Source organism: Belonocnema kinseyi, chromosome 1 (assembly GCF_010883055.1).
Source record: "Belonocnema kinseyi isolate 2016_QV_RU_SX_M_011 chromosome 1, B_treatae_v1, whole genome shotgun sequence".
NCBI classification, from domain to species: Eukaryota; Metazoa; Arthropoda; class Insecta; order Hymenoptera; family Cynipidae; genus Belonocnema; species Belonocnema kinseyi.
Genome location: NC_046657.1, coordinates 93,116,596 through 93,137,281, shown reverse-complemented (window position 1 = coordinate 93,137,281; position 20,686 = coordinate 93,116,596). Strand labels below are relative to the sequence as shown.

Here is a 20,686-nt window from a genome sequence, read left to right as displayed (position 1 = left end):
AATTCAAAACTAACTATCAGGCCTTTATTATGAAATTTTTGACTATTTTGAATAATTATTTGAATTTGAAACTACAATATTGTGAAATTTTTAATTTGAAACAACCAAGACTTGAATTAAAAATTAATTTAAGAAAAACTTTAATTTCAAGGCCTCAGATCAAACTTTTTTAGAATAGCCCATTCAAAACCATAATTTTGAAAAAATATATAGACATTTTAAAGATGATAAATATATTATTATATTATTCTAAGAACTTTGAAAATTATATGCTTTCTAAATAGGCACTTTGAAAAAATTACAAAACGCATTAATTATGAAATACGGTAAAACTCCCGGGGTAATATTTTTCTCCCGACTTTATCCTGGTTTTCTCCCGGTGAAAGTTTCTCCCGGTTCTCCCGGATTGGTGACCACCCTGACTATATACTGTTGAAGGCAAAAGTTAAAAGAAAAAAAAATGTTAATTAAAGTTCTATTCACATTAAAAATCACAACTGAATAACAATAACGTTTATTTTTGAGTCGTTGATAAAAGTTTCAGGTATAAAACTTCTCTGTACATTCATTAAACGTAGATTACGGAACACAGTCTCCAAAACCTGCAGCGAGCCCGAGCATCGACAATAATTACAACTTAACATTGCAGCTTTCGGTGTATCTTTTACTCGAAAATATGGATTACGTACGAACAGAAATCCATTAGAACTTAAATATCGTTATCACATGGCGAGATATTTTTATTTCTCTATGAACTACGCCGTGAGATTGCGACGGGATTGTTTTCTTTATTACTTTATTTAAGTATTCCGTCAACGCACTACCTAAGATCTGTCGATAGTGGTCACTGGACGATATACACTGATATTACTGAAAATATCAGATCACTTCCTTATCAGCTCTATGAACTACCTTTAAAATGGAATCGTTTCCGTTGCTACTAGAAATTATGGAAATCAAATTTGTTCAAAATTCTAAACAGTTTAATAGATATTATATCGATTCTTCGCCGACTTCATTAAAATGTAAATGCAAGACAAGAGTATGCATTATAAAATTAAGCAACAACTGAAAGAGTAAAGTGAAGAAATAAAATTAAAACGAAAAAAACAAACATTAAGGATGTGGAAAAAATGCAAATATTTTGAACGAATCAGATCGTTATTATTGGTTAAACGTAATCTGAACCAGAATATGTAGGGGCATTATTGAAACTACTTTTGTATGTATTTATCGACCAAACTGATATTTCTTCGCACAAGTAAAAATCTGATTTCTACCAACATTAGTTTAAACAGTAAATCTCAGTTCGAGACATTTTTCTATATACAACAAGTGAGAAGCGATGTGAGAATTTTTACAATGGAGCTTAATGTTTAAATGAAGTTGAAACTTAGTCCCTCCTTCACAATTGAGAAGAAACAAATGCACAGCTTTTATGGCCACTTTGAATTCTTGATTAGCACTTTTAAGGACTAGGCTTTTCTCGAGATGCCTAAAAATACTTCGAGTACAATTTTCTTTATACCAGGTCACAAAAGCCCTGAGACAATGAAACTGAAGAAACCAATTAAAATCTGTTATAGAGAAATAATTTTTCTATAAGTTATAACGGATTTAAATTGATGGTATCAGTGACAATATTTTGCAGAATTCCTACGTTTCACTGAACGCAGTGGGAAAATTAGTTTAACTAAAGGAGTCGTCCAGGGCTAGGGTTGCAGAAGAATTTTTACTATCGGGAGATCGCATTGCTAGATAACGTTTTCGCAAGATCTCCTGTAAATCGTTGCATGGACTGTCTTCTCGCTTTATTTTCAATGGTCGACCGCCAGGTGATCTGGAAAAGTAAAATAAAAAATTATTAAGTTGTGGTTAATTCAGGGACTCGGACGAAACTCGTCATATTAGAATTATGGAAATTGGACGTTTCAAAGAAATTGAAAATATAATATTCCTAATTAAAATCAATTAATATTGAATAATTAAAAATTGACAAAGTTTGAATTTGCATAATCTAAAATTCAAAATGATTAAAATTTGACAATTTGAAATTGAAAACTAAATTGAATCTTCGAAAGTAAAAGCTTCTAAAACTCTAGACTTTTAATTTTCTGTTACATAAAAAAAATCCTAAAAGAACGTTTAAAATTAATACAAACTTTCAATGGTACACATTAACCCGAATCCGCCCACAGTGCCATATATGTTTCGCATTACACATAAAACGAAAATCGCGTTTGCTGTTGTTCTTTGAGCTTAAAACCCGCGCGCCACCGCACAGTGGGTCAAAATGGACAAAATTCAATCCTCACGCGAATTTTTAATGTATTTGGATAAAATAAATTTTGTAGTACTCCTTAGGTAGTCAACTAACATCTACGACTGCCATTTTTGCACAAAAAAAACAATAAAACATTAAAATCATTTCTTTTTCACTATTAAAAATTGTTTTTTTCTTCTAAAAAATACTTTTATATATATATATATATTTGATGTAGTTTTTAAGAGAATAACTGAGGAACTTTAATGTAATAATATTGAAAAAAAGGTTTTCTAAATAAAAGTTTAGTTTTTTAAATCATAGTAATTTTGTGAATTTGGCGTGTTTAATTTTTTTTTCTTTTCTACATGGTCAAAATTAACAAAAGTAGCAGTCGTAGGTATTAGTTGACTATCTAACGAATATTATACAATTTATTTTATCCAAAACCGTTAAAAATTCGCGTAAGGATTGAATTTTGTCCATTTTGCCCCACTGCGCACGCCTTATATCAACGGGGTAACATGCCAGAGTGGCCCTCCAGTCTCCAGAATTTTTTTTAAGGCAGTATAGAAGTCAGATAACAACCCCTTAACGTTTCACAACGATATCTCAAGAATGAAAATTTTAGAGGATTCGGGTTAACAATAACACTTTTCAAAATTAAATCAATCTAATTTTATTTGCAAAATTAAAACTAATGAGAGAGAAAAATTTAAATTTTAGCGTTCAACATGGGAATTCAGAACCCTTAAATTATAAATATTTAAAATTAAAGAAATTATTGAATTACTGAGGTATCCATTTCAGATAGTTAAATTTCAAACTTATGGCAAGTCATAGACTCGGACAGGACTTTCCGGACAACTCATGCAAATGTGCAACTTATTAAAATGAGTATCTTTTGTTGAGAATTATTGATAAAATTACGCATATTTAAGGATACGTGCGAAAAATCTAGAGCTTAAACAAATCGATCGGTTTTGACGATTTAGATTTTTATGATTTAGAAATTACTGGCAGCGCGCGAGCGATGACTGCAGAACTAACGGTTATTATTTTTTGTATTCGAGAAAATAGGCTACGCGTAAAAATATTTAAATGAAGAAAAACTGTGTTTTAAAAGTAAGTAAGTAAGCATCATTCTACTAGTAGAAGCTGCTGAAAGTGAAGGTAAAAAAATCGTGGGGTATCTAACACCCAGTGTGCAATTTGTGAGTGGAAAAGTAATTTTGGAGCAAATTTTTGTTTTGGACATTTTATTGACTTTTGTTTACTTTCGAACGTAAGTATATCATATGAAGTGAAATAATTATTTTTTTCGATTATTTCGCACTTTTTTTCTTTGTAGATGGCTTATAACTTACGGCAGCGCGTCATTCTAGAGCAGACTGTGAATGTGCGGAATAAAATATAATTGTTAAAATACAGTTATATATGTCTCTTTTCTCAATTTCTTGTATTTTTATAGTATTACACGTCAAAGCTCGTCAAGTTTATAATAATAAATCGATTTAAGAGCAAAAAATCTGATTCATCATTTTATCATAAAATTGACTTTTCAACTGTGCAAATACATATATTTTTTTAAAGCGCCCATGTTGCAATATTTTTTTTATGAAAGTACACTATTTCAAACATATAGCCATACATTCTAAGGTTAAAATAATTAAAATTGCGTGATTTATGAATTTTTAAGTAAAAAACTCTTTTTTCACTTGTTTTTTTTCAATAATTTTTTTAACAAACTTAAAATAAATAAATGGCTATAAAATTAACTCTACCTTATAAAAGATACCTTAAACTATATCGGATAATTTTATTGTGTCAGAATATTCAAAAGGGGTTAAATAGTACATGATTAAATACGCTGGAGTGTTCAACACCCACGATGCACTTTACTGTTTTTACCATGTATGCACTTTAAGGTTTAAATCATAGTTTATTTATCCAATAACTTTTTCTGATCAAAGAATTTGCCAGTAATATTTTCTTTGATACTTATGAGTTAAAGCAATAGTAACATGCAGCAAGTTGGATTATTTCGTTTTAATGACACTTATTTTGTTTCACGAAATTCGTACCGGTTAAATATGACAGGAGGCTCACGCATTCCCCTTTTTCATAATTTCTGGGTTAAATGGGATTTCAAAAGTTATCACTTAAGAAGGTAAACAGCGAGTGTCCTCTACTATAAAGTACATAACATAGTGTCCAACGCAGTTCATCCGCGCACTTATTAAATTAACAAGAATTAAAAAATGCCTACATTTAGCGAAACTGAAATTTTTAAAATTACATTTCGAATTCATTTCGAACAAGTTGTACAAATACCGTTTCAGTGAGTGAGAAGTTGGTTCAAGTTGAATCTTTCCTTTTGCTTTTACTTTATTCTTTTGTTAAATATTTGTCTCTTAATGGGCTGGAAAGGAGGTAAGTCGGAAATCGTGCCGATCTACTCCGAGTGAAAAAGCAAACATATCGACTGAAAAACATTGTGATAAAGAAAGAAATAGGATCAGATTCTCGATTTTAGGTTCTTTATGGAATTTTTTTAATGCAAAAGGAAAGAAAAAGTAAAAAGGTAAAAAAAATTAGAATATATAAAAACGGGGGTGTACTGTGAAGCATCAATATTTTAAAACCTTTCCTGGCAAAGTTTGAAGAAGAAAAATTTCGAGACGAGTCGAGCCGGATTCTTTTCGTGTCGAGTTAGTTCGGACATTCGCGTACTAAAAACTCTCGAGCTACTCGAGGTTCTTCAAGCTTCCAAAAGTACAACACTTCTATCTTTAAAAAAGGTAAATTATGTTAACAAAATTTTATTAACAGGGTGGTCACTATTTCTGTAATTTTTTTCTGCCGGTTCTCCGGGTAGAAATTCGGGTTTTCTCCCGGTTTAAAATATATACTGCTGTTGCGAAAAGTGCAGTTTTCTCAAGTATATAAGCAATCATAATAAGTAGAATGAGAAAAATTTAATGCCTCGTGAAGGAAAATGCAAATATTTTATTATATAATTTTTAAAGGAGCATTTAATCATCGAAACAAGTTTATTTAACAACTATTTGCAAGCTGAACACAACATATTTATACGTAAAGTATTTTAATAGTATAACATTTTATATTATTTTAATTTAATATTTATATTTAGGAATATAACTTATGATCATTAGGGAGAGCTCTATAAATATAAAATCACAGATTGTAACAACTTTAACTAACTTAGAAGATTATCGATTCAGGTAACTTTTTAAATTTTCCAAGTTTTTAATTTATCAAATTTTATCATTAGGCAGTCTATATAGACAGTCTATAGACTATAGAACCTCCAGAACAGTCTATTATGCGAACTAGTACGCTCGTACACGAAACGTAATGTGGGTGGTCAACCAATTCCAATTAACTACCGATTTCGTGATTGGTTGTTCGGACACACGGCGCTACGAAACCGCGACTTTTGAAATGCGAGAAAGCTCCCGGTGTACGTTTCTCCCGACTTTCTTCCGGTTCGGTGGCCACTCTGATTAAGGTTGGATAGTAAGGGTTCTGGTTGCTGACACACAAATTTTGAGATCAAAATTTGGATTCAAGAAACAAAAATAAATAATGTCCAGTAGGTTAGATCAAGAAAAAAAATTGTTTATAATTTTATAAACAAACTATTGAACAAAAGTGATTTTTTCGTGATTCGCAATGATTAGCTATATTATTTAGGCAACTTTTGGAAACAAATTAACATTTTAGCCATTCTTGTATGAATAGGCATATTTTTTTGCGGGACTTCCGGGACTTCTTGCTATCATATTCTTTATAGTGATAAAAACGGTTAATTGCAGAAAGAATTTTTATAAACAACTGCACGTTTTCACCATTGAATCAAAATAATAAACATTAGAGATGGGACGAGCAGTAGAATACCTGATGTTTATTGCCCTCCAACCTCCTGCACACTTCGGCTGGTATTTTTCTGCACGCCGAAGTTGCAATAAATCACTACCGCGATTTGCCGAATTTCTCCTGCAAACTTCGGCAGTACGCCGGCCGTCCTTCTTACTCCTTCCTCCGGTCATAACAATTGAAACATATGTGCGCTCAAGGGACCAAGCCTTTAAACTTTCTTTACTTAAAATTAGCCCGGACGCCATACCCACTTCCGTCGGATTCGCGTTTGATATGCAATGTTGTTAATGATTATTGTTCAGGCTGATCTCCTGATTTCGAACCTGCGTGATATCCCTCTGGCATTTATGGCGTTCTCGAGATATAAGCGATTACTTAAATTTTCATTATCAATTAATTATTGAATGACCGTTCAATATTTAAAAAAAAATTTCTTTTGCGTTATTGTAGAGATAAAGAAGTGGAATAAAAAGTTGTCCTGAAACTTATTCGATGAGATCACTAGTTTTTGCAAAAAAAAGCGTTAATAGGTAAAATAATGGACAAAAATTAGTATCCTTTCTGTGCTGAGTAATATTATTTTATTTGAATTTTTTGTTTAGAGTCGAAAATATGAGTTAAAACGAACAATTGTCATAATAGACGCTATTTCTCTAAAGTTAATCATTTTAAAGATAGAATGGTTTTAATTAACGAACGAAAAATGCCTTTTAATTAATAGTTCTGTTTCTCGACACTGATTTGTTTTATTACGAAACGTTTACCACAGAAGCGTTCTTTAATTCTATAATAAATATATTTTCGTATGAAGTCGATGAAAAATTAATTATTTTGATATAATTAGGCATCAATACTTAAACAATCTTTTTAACTTGACACATCTTCACGGGTAAAAGATATAAAGGAGTCAAAATTTGCATAGTGCTTCTTGTAATCTCTCTGAAACCAGTAATACCATTTGTAATCGAAATCTATTAATATTCGCACCTGTAAAGGTAATATGAAAATATCTTAAATAAAATCGCTTCTAACTTTTTTTTTATGTGTCCTACGAGATTGGGATAAAGTTTAAATAATTCAAAAATTGAATTGGAATCCATTCATAATATTTATTTTTTAAAATTTTGATTCTCTGTAGAATTATCAATGATAATTTTTTATTTTATTTTTTTTGTGGTGGCTTGGCATTAGGTACAATAGGCTAGCTACTCCCTGGTGGGCTGGCACGGACACGTAGCGCGAAAATGTACACCGAAGGTTCAAAACGCAAAGGTCACATCATAAAATATGTAAGTCTACGCCTTTGCGTTTTGACCCTTCGGTGCTTATGTTCGCGCTGCGTGCCCATGCCAGCCCAAAAGGGAGTAGCTAGCCTATTGCACCTAATGCCAAGCCACCACAAAAAAAATAAAATAAAAAAATTATCATTGATAATTCTACAGGGAATCAAAATTAAAAATAATAAATATTATGAATGGATTCCAATTCAATTTTTGAATTATTTGAACTTTATCCCACCCTCGTAGGACGCATAGAAACAAAGTTAAAAGCGATTTTATTTAAGATATTTTCATATTACCTCTATAGGTGCGAATATTAATAGATTTCGATTCCAAATGATATCACTGGTTTCAGAGAGATTACAAGAAGCACTATGCAAATTTTAACTCCTTTATATCTTTTTCCCGTGAAGCTGTGTCAAGTTAAAAAGATTGTTTAAACATTGATGCCGAATTATATCAAAATAATTAATTTTTCGACGACTTCATACGAAAATATATTTATTATAGAGTAAAGAAAAGTTTTGTGTTAAACGTTTCGTAATAAAACAAATCACTGTCGAGAAACAGGACTATTAATTAACAGATATTTTTCGTTCATAAATTAAAACCCTTCTATCTTTGAAATTATTAACTTGAGAGAGATAGCGTCTATGACGAAAATTTTTCATTTCAACTCTTATTTTCGATTATAAAAAAACTTTTTTTTAAATAAAATAATATTGCTTAGCACAGAAAGGATACTAATTTTTATCCGATATTTTACCTATTAACGCTTTTTTTGCAAAAACTATGGATCTCATCGAACAACTGTCAGGACAACTTTAATTCCTTTTCTTTTCCTCTACAATAATGCAAAAGAATTTTTTTTTTAATATTGAACGGTAATTCAATAATTAATTGATAATGAAAATTTAATTAATCGCTTATATCTCGAGAACGCCATAAATACCAGAGGGGTATCACGCAGATTCGGAATCAGGAGATCAGCCTGAACAATAATCATTAACAACATTGCATGTCAAACGCGAATCCGACGGAAGTGGGTATGGCGTCCGGACTAAATGTATCTGTAGTATATCTATATATACTGCATTCATATTTTCGGTGCCCTTGGAGTTTCTAGTTTTAGGATTTCTTAGATTTCTCAATTTTCTTATAATTCTGTTTGGATTAAGTCACTTAAGAAAATAGCAATATCAGGATTGGGAATCTTAGGTTTCATTTAAATTAATTTCATAACATTTTTGTAATATTTCATTTGATTTAATTTCTCTTTATATATTTTGTGCTTCTGTTTCATCGTATGATAGATAGACATCCTAAATACGCAATAATTGCAATTCAATTGTAATATTTATAAAAATTGAATTCAAGGAAAATAACTTTTTTTCGAATTTTACATGGAAACTATTTCTTTAATTTCTTGTTTTGTAATTAAATTAAATTAGATTGTATGCAAAGGATGCTCTTCATTAATGTAAATTTAGCTATATGATTACTCTTTTGTGTAGAGTATGAAAGTTTTGTTGGACTAACACCATTTTTTTTAAATGTTTACGCAACGGAATATGGTTTTTAAATTGGCTAATGGTTACGGCTATCGCTGATATCACGTGACATTGACAAAGGCAAGGGATGGGGTCCTTCACTCATGTACGTAATTTTTGCAAATTCACACAAACTTTCTCCTGAAAATCATCTTTTTAGTTATAAATTTTATTATTTGGTTGAAAATGTAAGAATTTTCTTTAAAGGTCATCCTTTTCGGTTGCAAATTCAATTGTTTTGTGAAAAATGCATCTTATTGGGTTAAAAATTCCACTCCTTTCGTAGAACATTAACCTTTTGTTTAAAATTCGTAATTTCCTGCTGATATGTCAACTGAGATCTTTTTTGGACGAACACTATTTTTTCTGAAACTTTTTCTTTTTTATTTCAAAGCTCATATTTTTTAGTATAAATATTGCATCTTGGATAAAACTGTAATTGTTTTGTTGAAAATTAAACTATTTTTTAGAAAATTTGCTTCTTGCTTATAATTCGTATTTTTGTCTTGAAAAGTCAATTAAAATCTTTTTCGATGAAAATTCTACTCTTTTTTTGAAAATTTGTCTTTTTGATTTCAAAATTCACCTGTTTTAGAAGAAATTTCATCTTTCTTAAATAAAAATGCAACTGTTTGGTTGAAAATTTGACAATTTTGTAGAAAAAATCATCCTTTTTGGTTAAAAATTTCGCTCTTCTGTTGAAAATTTAAATGTTTCGTAGATAATTTAATTTTTGTTTTTATTGAATATTTTGGTGTTAAAAAAAAAACTGAAAATTTTTTCTGGATGAACATTAAAATAAAATTTTTCTTGAACTAAAAATTCATCTGCTTTAAGAGAAATTTTATCTTCCTTGGACAAAAATGCAACTGTATAATTGAAAATTCTACTGCTTTGTTGAAAATTTAACTATTTTATAGGAAATTTACTTTTTGTTTAAATTTTATATTTTTACGTTTAAGAGTCTCGTTTTTTATCAAAAATGCATCTGTTTTCGTACAAATTTTTATCTTTCTTGGATAAAAATTCAACTATATGGTAGAGAATTGAACTATTTTTTTAAAATAAATATTTCTGGCTGAAAAATTTTTTAGCTTTGGATTGAAAATTCAAATTTTTTCGTAGCAACTTATTTTTTTTTTACAAAATTCATATTTTGACCTAGCAAGTCAATTGGATTTTTTTAAATGAAAAATCAACTATATTAAAACTTGTTTTTTAAAAATCTATTTTAAGAGAAATTTAATATTTTTTAAATAAAAAATGCAACTATTTGGTAGAGAAACCAACAATTTTGTCCAAAAGTCATCCTTTAGTAAACAATTCGTCTTTTTGGATTGTACATTAAATTTTTGTAGTAGAAATTTATTTTTTTTTAAATTCATATTTTAATTGCGAAAACTGAAAAGCCAACTGAAATCTTTCGTAACAGAAAATTCAACTATTTTTTTGAAAATGTACCTTTTTGATTAAAAAATTAATGTGTTTTAGTAGAAGTTTCATTTTTTTAAATTTATAATTCAGCTACTTGGGTAAAAGTTCAACTTTATTCTTTAAAATTAATTAATTTTTTTTTGAGTGAAGGCAATTATAACAATTTAGAAAATGTTTTATTTCTTTCATGAGTGAAAAATATTTGTAGAAATTTCGTGATTTTGGTTTATATTTTTTTTTATAAATTTCATCTTTTTTTATTGAATTATAAACTATGATACTACTTAGTTGAGGGTTTATCTTTTTAGGTTAAAAATTTAACTTTTTATTGGAAAAGCCTTTTTTTGTTTAAAATTAATTTTTTAATTGAAAATGTAATTAGTTTTACATTTTTTTGAGGTTGACCTTTTTTTATTAAAAATTTGTCCTTTTTTGGTTAAAACAAAAACATTTTCTTGGTTTGAAATTGCATGTTTTTTTTCAGTAAAAATGTATCAGCTTCGTGGAAAATTAATTTCTGATGAATTCATATATTTAACCCTTAAATGACACACCTCCAAAAAATAACGTAGCTGACACTTGGGGTCTTTTGGGCCCCAACGTTTTTAAACTGTTGTAAAAAGTTTAATTTTTTATATTTTTGTTAAGAAGTTTTTTTGGGTATTCTTTCACATCTCTTCTGAATAATCAATCAGTATAGTAACTTAAATTTTATTTTTAACACTTTGAAAAACAATGAAAAAGTCATGGAATTTACGAATTTTTATATTCGTTCAAAAATGGTCTGGGGTCCAATGGACTCCCAGTGTCATTTATGGGATATATATATATATATTTTTTTTTTTAAATCAATTTTTGTAGGGAAATTCATTTTTTGGCTTAAAGGTTTAACAATTTAGAAAAACTTATATTTCTGTCATGAGTGAAAAATCTTTATTTGTTGAAAATTCGTCATTTTGGTTTGCGTTTCTTTGATATATTTCATCTTTAACTGTTTGAAACTAGTATGTTAAACATTTATTTATTTTGTTGAAAAAACATGCCCACAGAGCTATTTAGCACAGTTCTTATAGAGAAAGACACACATGTGAGTTGTATGTGAATCTCAATTCGCTACTATTAAAAATAAATTTGAAGAAAACATTGAGATCATCATTTATCAAATAAAAATGTCATTCACTACACTCATGTCTCTTATGTTATTTTATTATCTACATAAAATAAATCAATTATATTTCATTTACAAATCACCTCGAAAATTAAAAGTAAATATAATTCCACATTAATTTTTTTTTTAAATTCTGATTTTCTTTCAAATTAATTTAAATTAAATTTTAATTAATCAAAAGTAAATATAATTTCGGTATGAAAATTTTTTTAAATTCTTATTTTCTCAATATTGAATTGCTGACATTGAATTCTAAACTCAAAAGGAAAAGTAAATTAAGCGTTTGCAGAAAGAGTCAGAAGACGCAGAAAAAAATGGTTTCAGGGCTTCAGGTACTTGACGCCGGAGTTTGCAGTAGGATAAAAAACGCAGTATACCTCCGGTCGAAATTACTGCCTACTGCTTCCTCCGGCGGACGGAGGGAGCAGGAGCCGAAGTTTAAAACTCGAGGCCGGCAAGCAGGAGGACGTGCCTGCCGGAGGGCAAGCAGTAGCCGAAGTACTGCTTGTCCCATTTCTAATAAATATACAAATATTTACCTTGCGACTGGTTTCAATTTGACCTTATCGATGTCTTTCAAAATATCCCCCATGGATTTGTGAGGGTTTAATGGGGGCTTTTTTTTATCTTCCATAATATGATCTTGTAAACTCGCTCGCCTTGCAATATGAGGCGTCGTGGGTGGAGGCAACGGTGGGGGCGGAGGTGGAGGTTTCATGCCAATTATGTCATTATCCTTTCCATTGGTGAGAGATGGTTCTGAATTCAAAATAAGTGTAAATTAAATTTAACTCAAGTGTATTAGGTACAATTAATATGACATAAATTCTCTAAAACTATTGATTGAATTCAAAGTGTAATTAACGATAAATCGAAGCCTCCATTCAATATGAGTTTATACTCTGACAGCGCTGCCTATGAGACTGTCTGTTATTTGTGTCGAGTATGAGTCTATCCACATTTTAGAAACTTATCAGAAGAGCTGATCTAAGTTAAAATATTTTTAAAAAAGAAGTCACAAGTACACTCTAAAATAATCAAAATTACCCTATAAGTTCTATCAATCAGTATGTTATATAATAATAAAAATGTACTAATAGGTAGTGACTTGTTTTTAACCAGACTAATAATTTTGATGATAACTAAAGAAAAACTTGAATCTTACCATATTTTACAATAATCGCTGATTTTTGTGCAATTATAATTTATAATATGCAATTTATAATTCTTTCATAAACTTATTTATTTCTCTTAGCTTTTCGAACTTTTTTCAGAATCCACAAACTTGAGATTTGACCGAGGCCGAGTGGTAGTGCTGTTTGTATTGTAGGCCGAAAATGATTTAACTGTTTTTTAGCATATTAAATATTCAATAAATTAATAAGTACTAACGAAAAGTAAGGAAAAGTGATAAAAACGAATATACTTATCACAGGGTACCAATAATAATTCTACAAAGTGAAAATTAAACTTTTAGCATTAAAATATATAAATATTGTAAACGGTTGAAATAGTATATTTCAATTGAATTCTTTTACTGACATTTATAATGATTATTGAAAATTAAAATTAGGACTTAATTGGACTGAGTTTTAAAAATTTACATTTATTTTTAAAGCTAGAAAATAATTCACTTTGTTTTGTTATAAGACATTTATGAAAATGAATTATGTTATAAAGAATACCAACTGCTAGAAATAAGTTGAATATTTGTAACGCTTTACATTATAAAAAATAGCGTTTATAGAATAAATAAATATTAATAAAGATGTAGACTATAAAAAGTGTTTTTGTGAAGAATATTTTTAAAACAATTGTAATTAATTTAAACTGTTTTTTAATTTTTGGATAACAACTTTAATACATTTTTTTAATCAATATGATTGATAAATTCCTGTTACCAATAATTTGCATTAAAAAATAACATTTTAATATGCATATTTTTGCGCATTATTAATTTAAATTAAAAAAAATTTTATCAATTAAATTTTTTTGTAAATTATTTTCCAAGTGATCAAAAAAGATTGCGATCTTTAAAAATAATTGTTATGAATTTAAAATGTTTACAAAATGTTTATAAAAATTTCGATCAATTATTTTATTAATATTAATTAAAAATTCATATGAATAAAAATATTGCGATATTTAAAAACAATTTTAATGTATTTGAACGGTTTTTAAATTCGTTGATAGTAGCTTCAATTAATTGTTTTATTCATATTATTGAAAATTCATGGTACAAATAATTTTCGTTAAAAAGACAGGTTAATTGCATATTTCTACTCATTATCTCGACGAAATAAAAAAATTGTCTTATAGTGCAACACTTTTTTCTCAATTATTTTCAAAATGAACAAAAACAATTGTAATGACTTTAAACTTTAAGTTATTTTATTAATATTAATTGTAAATTCATGTGACCAATAATGTACGTTGAAAATGTTTAATTGCATATTTTTGATTACATTTATGCTTTTTATCTCGATGAAATTTGAAATTTTTCTTAGATTGCAACATATTTTTCGTCAATTATTTTTCAATTTAACAAAAAGATTGCGATATTTAAAAACAACTTTAGTTGATTGTTTTATTAATATTGTTAAAAATTCCTGTGACTAATAATTTGCGTTAAAGAAGAGAGGTTAATTGCATATTTTTACTCATTATCTCGATGAAATAAGAAATTTTCTTATAGTGCAACAATTTTTTGTTAATTATTTTCAGAGTGAACGAAAACAATAAAGAACTTTAAAAACAATTGTAATTACTTGAAACTGTTTTCAAATTTCGTTATGACAATTTCAATAAATTGTTTTATCAATATTAATTTAAAAAGTTGAAAAATCATACGGATAAAACCTGTCCAATATACCCACAGCCAAAAAGCTTTACACAAATTACATGCCGTTGATGCAAAATTAGCTCTAAAAAGAGCTCTTTACTGGATATTTATTATTTTCTAGCCATTTATTGTGGTATAAGCTTTCACTTACTTCGAGCAATTCGCATAATCAGAAGTGCATCCAAAAACAACACAATTATAATCCATTACTCTCACTCATCACAAGGTAAGACCTTGATAAATTTTAAGTCTAAAAGCCTAAAGCTGAATACTAAACAAATTAGAAACAGTCCGTTTTTATACTTTAAAAAACCCACAAAATTGTATATTTATGACACTTTACCCATGCATTTGAATAATTTTTGGCCTAAAAGTAAACATATGGTATCATATTGAATGGAAGCGTCGAAATATAATTTACATATAAACCATTAGCTTGAATTTTAATCTTTGATAACGTAGCGGGTACCAGAGACAAAGTTGCGAGTCGGTCCTGGTTTGGCACTCTTCACAATCGTCGATATTTGTTCCCTCAACTCTTGCAATTCTTGTTCCAAGGCGAGCAGACGAACTTCTGATCCAAAACTGATGGGTTCTAAAAGGTCTGGTTTGCTTGCGGACAAAAGACCACTGAAATAATTTCAAATTCGTTGTTGCAATTCAAGGTTAAAATGAAGCATATCGTCATTAGAGAACATTTTGACTAGAAAAGGTCTGCCGAGGCCGATTTTTTAAGGAAAAAAAATTATTTTTATTTTTGTACTACCTACACATAAAATTAGTAATTTGTGTGGCAAAATCCTCTATTTATAGTAGTATAATTTAGTTACATTGAGTTAATTAAAGTAAATTATGGGCATTTCGAGTTTAGTGTATCGTGAACTGATCAGTTCTGATAAAATAATAATGCATTTAGTTTGTATTTTGAGGATAAATTTATTAAAAGTTAGATTTTGACCAGAAATAACTGACGACTGTCATGGGCGATCAGTGATGTCCTACAATTTTTTTAGGCATTTTTTATTTCAGGAATCAAAAGTTATAGGATCCAGAGATTTCCCACATGAAAACAGAAAATTTTGAGTTTCAAGTTTGCAAATTTTAAACCTTCTCAAATTTCTGGCATTTTCGAAATGTCTAGTTTGAAAGCTTTTGTGCGATTAAAATTGGAAGATTTACACAGAGTTCCCGGCGGAGCTTTGAGCAAATTGCTCAATAGTTACATGTATTTTAATGATCTCGACTTTTTGTCACCGGAATGTAATAATCAGCTGATACAAAGCCCAATTTTCGATAAAACGCCAGAAATATGAAATTTGGATGAAAAATTAATAACCTTCCGGGTCCAAGTCCATTCGATTCGGGGAAATCGTCATTGGCTTCCTCATTGATCATCGAACTCGTCATCGAATGAAGAGGAGTAACGCTGACATAAATTTTCGGATGAGGTTTGAGAGGAAGCATTGAGCCGATTCGTCGAACGATACTTCGCCTTCTTCCATAGTATTTCGGTGCCTCACCCATCTTAAAAATATAATTATTATGTACAGCATTCAATGCTATATGTTCTTAATTCAAGATCCGTGATGAGCTAGGACTCTCGTTTTCTAATTTGCAATACGGAACGATTGAAATTTAAAACCAAAAAATATTTAATACTTTAATCCAAAATTATTAAAGTTTGAACCTATTTCACCTGTTTCAAAATTATTTCTTTTTAAATGCTCTCAATTTACAAACAAATTTTTGAATTTCAAACGGTTTCAATTTATAATGTAAAACATTTTTAATTAAAAATTTGCTGATTTCTAAAGTCAAACTCGGAAATTAATCAACTATGAAGTTTTTCAATTAAAAATTTGTAATCTATATTATAAGACCTCTTATCAGAATAGGATACGTACAGGATTTAATTTTACAGCCAAACGCTTAAATATTTTTGTTTAATATTTTGCATACGTAATTTAAAATCTAAAGAGTATTCTCTTTTCCTGAACATAGCTGGTTTTTGTTAAAACTTCTGGCCCACCCAGTTTCTCAGAGCGCAGGGCGAGAGACAGTGGCGACTCTCGCCTCGGAAGGGTCGCAATACGCGAGTACCCTGTAGCGTACATTGCGCAATTTTATGCATTCCAATTGGAAACCGGTTTCAAATTTCCGGGTTTCCCAGTCAAGTTTTTCAATTTTCCCGGTCAACTAAAAGCATCATATTCATATTTTCCACAAAATGCAAATATTATTTTTAATTCATGACATTCATTCTAAATATTCTTTAACACAACAATTACGTTTTAAGTTTAAAAATTCAATGTTTAACCAAAAAAGACGAATTATCAACTAAAAGAGATATTTTTTCCAACAAAAATTGTATAATTAAATAAAATGGTAGAATATTCCACTGGAATATTAGTTACATTATTATAATAAGTATATATACTATACTATAAATATATATAAAATAACAAAGTTTATATCGGAGAAACTGGCAGGAGACTTAAAACTCGTATAAATGAACATAAAACAGATTGTGAACTTGGAAATCAAAATTCAGGTTTATCACAAGATGCATGGCAATCAAACCATCATTTTGATTTTGATATTTTTAATATTAAAATTTTAGCCGAGGAAATTAATACACATAAAAGAAGTTGATTGAATCCATTTTTATTAATAAATACATACAAAATGTCTATTCATTCAAAAACAGAAATGTTAAATTTTAATAAAATTTACGAAAGGATTACATAAAGAATACTTTTCTTAAAACTGAAAGAAATGTAAATTTAGAATTATCAAAATTTAAATTTGGTGGTTTTTCATTTGTGATGCCAGCTTAATGTCAGCCTTATTTTTCTCTTATTTAAAACTAGTTTTATTTCTAACGTACTGTGTATTCGAACGCCCCTAAAAAAAAAGTCAGTTTCAAAAAATGTAGTTTCTACAAATTTGAGACCTCAGTAAGATTTTTAAGGTATCAATTTCATTTCAACGGTAATTTTTATAAATGACTACTTTTTAATACAAATATTAAACCACAATTTGTTTAAAGAATCAAACTAAAATGCTTTACTCCAAAATTGAATAAAGTGACGTAATCAGATTTTGAAATGTTTTGTGGATAGAAATTTCTCAACAGATGATAAATAAATAATTATTATATAGTTTTAAAAAATTTGCAAAACAAAAAAACAGCAATTTTATACTTCCGTCCAAACTAAAAAGATACACAAGTTACATTTTTATTAAAAATAAGTTTTTGGTATCGTTGGATTCGTAAGAGAAAGCTGCATCTAACTGTGTTAAAAAAATCTATTAATAATTAATATTTATTGCAAAACACGATTGTTTATGAAGGAGAAAAGTCGAAAAAGTTGAAAAATTCAACAGAAATAGATACGCAAAGCACTTTGCGTGTCCTAAAAGTAGTACGAGGAAGGCAATACGTCATCAGCATACACATGAAAAAGAACCTAAAGTACATTGTGTTTTTTTTGCGTTATGAAAGTGACCGAGTGCGACGTGAATTGACAAACGAAAAGAATCACTTGCCCTTACGTATCTTTTAGCCTTGTAAAATAGCTCGGACTCTGATCGGAAATCCACGGGAAATAAGTCCCGGCTCAATTCGGCTATACATTAAAGGCGATCGTTCGGGTAAGTTCAGAGCAGGTTGTATTTTGAGGCTGTACTCGAGCTCTTCGGCAAAGGCAACGCCCGCAAGTGACTTTGTGTCCTTTTTGCCTCGTATTTTTGACTTTGAGTTTGTACGGCAGTATAGTAATTTAAAAAAAAGTTGACATGGGTGATAATTAACTTTGTTTTATTGTATTATGACCGTAACATTGTTAAAGAAAAAGTCGTTTTAAATTCTAAAGCATTGCGACCCCTTTTCCAACTTTTGAAAAATTACAAATGCAATTTTTATAATTGGTAATAAAAAAAGATTAAAATTTGTCGTGTATATACTCTTTATCCCAGCAAGAATGTCTAAAAACGCTTTAATGGTAAGTTGAATAAGGCAAATTCAAAATTCTGGTAGACCCATATTTGCAACGTTATAATATTGCAATTAAAAATAATTTTAATGCTTTCTCGTAACAAATCGCTTCGAATTTACTTTAATTTCATGTTCCAATAGTTTGAATTTGGAAAAAAAAATTTCATGAAATAAAGGGTGGTACCAGCTAATTGATAATCTAACTAAAAATAAAATTACAAAATAATTTTCAGGGATCTACATATTATATCTCTCATATTAACAAACTGCGAATTATTTGGGTCACTTCTGTTCCAACCAAGAATGCAATATTTTATGGAGATTAGAACAAAATATATACTGATTAAAAAGGTATATCGCAAATTTAACTCAACATAATAACTTTATCAATAACAACCTAAATCAAATAGATCGAAATATAGCAAGAAAAAAAAAACCAAAATATAATATATTTATTGAAAATAAGTAGAAAAGGAATTGAAATTCAGACTTATTTCTAAAAAACGTGAAAAATAAAATTTTTCAAACTGACAAAAATAGGTTAGCTTACCCTATATTTAAGAGAACAATGAATTAAATGCAGGTCTGAATTAAGGCTAGAGAATGAGCACGTTCGGAAAAGCGATAGACTTTGCCAAAAGTGTCAAATGTTTGAACTGTTCGAACTTTAGAATAAAAATAGCTTGACAATTTCGAGCCTGAACCAACCAGCCAACAGCTGATGACAGGTTGTTGTAAGAGGTAAATACATGGCGTGGAATGAAAACAAGTTAACCAAATTAACACAAAACGATCTGTGGAACTTGCATCATGACGTCAATTACATAAACATCTTCCTTCTAATTAATCCGGATCGTAACCGAGATTGAGTCGCGTACTGAAATGGGGCCACTGGATAAAATTATATAAAATCGATCAAACTCACCTCTTCTCGAAGACTCAAAATCTAAATTCCAAACTCTTGAGAAACTTTTGGTTAATTGTTTTTTACTTTATAAAGTAAAGATTTTGCGTGTTTTAATCTAGCGAATGTACTAGCAAACTAATATTGGAATTAAATCGAATTTTACCACATTATAGTACATTTAGGGCTTCCAGCTATGCACATTTTCGTTACAAAATTTTGAAATCTTTGAAAACCAAAAGATTGACGCGGTTGCACCACTGAAAGAAATTTAAGCAAATTTAGGTTAGGAAATTGCTGGTCAGTGTGTAAACTGTAAATTGTAAGATGCGTAACTTGCCTTGCGTCCTGGACCAGTCCTGGCCCTCTATGGTCGATCCGTTGAATTTTCCAGTGTGCCGCCAAATTCGAATATATATATATATATATCATTCACAAAATACGTGATACTTTTAGGGGGGGGGGGGGTCTGACGCAGTATCATTCTTCATGTTAAGATCAATGGAAAAAGTATTACTAGGGGGAGGGGTCAGAAGTTCTTGAAAAATGTATCACGTATTTTTTGAATGGCCCCTACACACACACACACACACACATATTGCTGTTTATGCAAGTTTCCATTTTTAATTCGCATTCAGGGCACGCACTTTCAAAAGTAAAAAAAGATATTACAGAATTTTTAAAATTTATTATAAATTTAATTATCATGAATCTAAATAAAAAGTTTTGGCCAAATATTGCCAATAATTGGAATGGATTGCCCGGCTCGAATTGTTTATAATAGGTCGCATCACGACTTAGATCAATTTAATTCATTAAATATTTTGCTTCAAGATTCATATTTTGTATTTCGAATGTACTGCTTTTCATTCGAGAAATTAAAATATTATTCACACAAAGCGGAGGAGCCTACTTTTTCGAGGTAGGGACCGAGCCATAGAATTATAATATTAAATGGCACTATGTGTACAGTTTGTACTATGTTAAAATTTTACAAAAATTATAAATATATTTCTAATCAAATTACAATATGGAGTGTCTACGAAATAAATCAATACTAATAGATTTTATTTTCACCCCCCCCCCCTGCAGAGCCTCAATTATGACCCAAAAATAAAAAAATACATTTTCAAGGTCACATTATTGTTACCTTTTAGCAAATATCCGTCGTCTTTTTCATACAAATAATTAATAGTGGACAATTTGAATATTTCTCATTACCCAGGAAACAAGAAACGATTGGCCGCGTTTCAATCGTATGAAATGTGTATCTCAAAGAGGAATGGCAGATTACTGAAGATAGGTTAGAGGTACCAGTGAATCGGAGAAGTGATTATTTGACGAT

General features: G+C 29.4%; 1 protein-coding gene across 2 annotated transcripts; it reads right to left on the bottom strand.

Moving 5' to 3' along the window:
* Positions 1 to 498: 498 nt before the first annotated feature.
* LOC117171962 (mitochondrial fission regulator 2-like) lies at positions 499 to 19,643 on the bottom strand. 2 transcript variants are annotated; one of them, XM_033359656.1, is made up of 5 exons: positions 19,363 to 19,643; positions 15,777 to 15,964; positions 14,910 to 15,070; positions 12,138 to 12,357; positions 499 to 1,840 (listed from the first exon to the last, which is right to left on the bottom strand). In XM_033359656.1, the coding sequence occupies exons 2-5, from the start codon at positions 15,962 to 15,964 to the stop codon at positions 1,690 to 1,692; spliced, it is 720 nt and encodes a 239-aa protein (XP_033215547.1). In that variant the 5' UTR covers positions 19,363 to 19,643; the 3' UTR covers positions 499 to 1,689. The 2 variants fall into 2 exon arrangements, with proteins under 2 accessions (XP_033215547.1, XP_033215555.1); XM_033359664.1 differs by lacking the exon at positions 19,363 to 19,643 and adding an exon at positions 18,988 to 19,151.
* Positions 19,644 to 20,686: the final 1,043 nt, after the last annotated feature.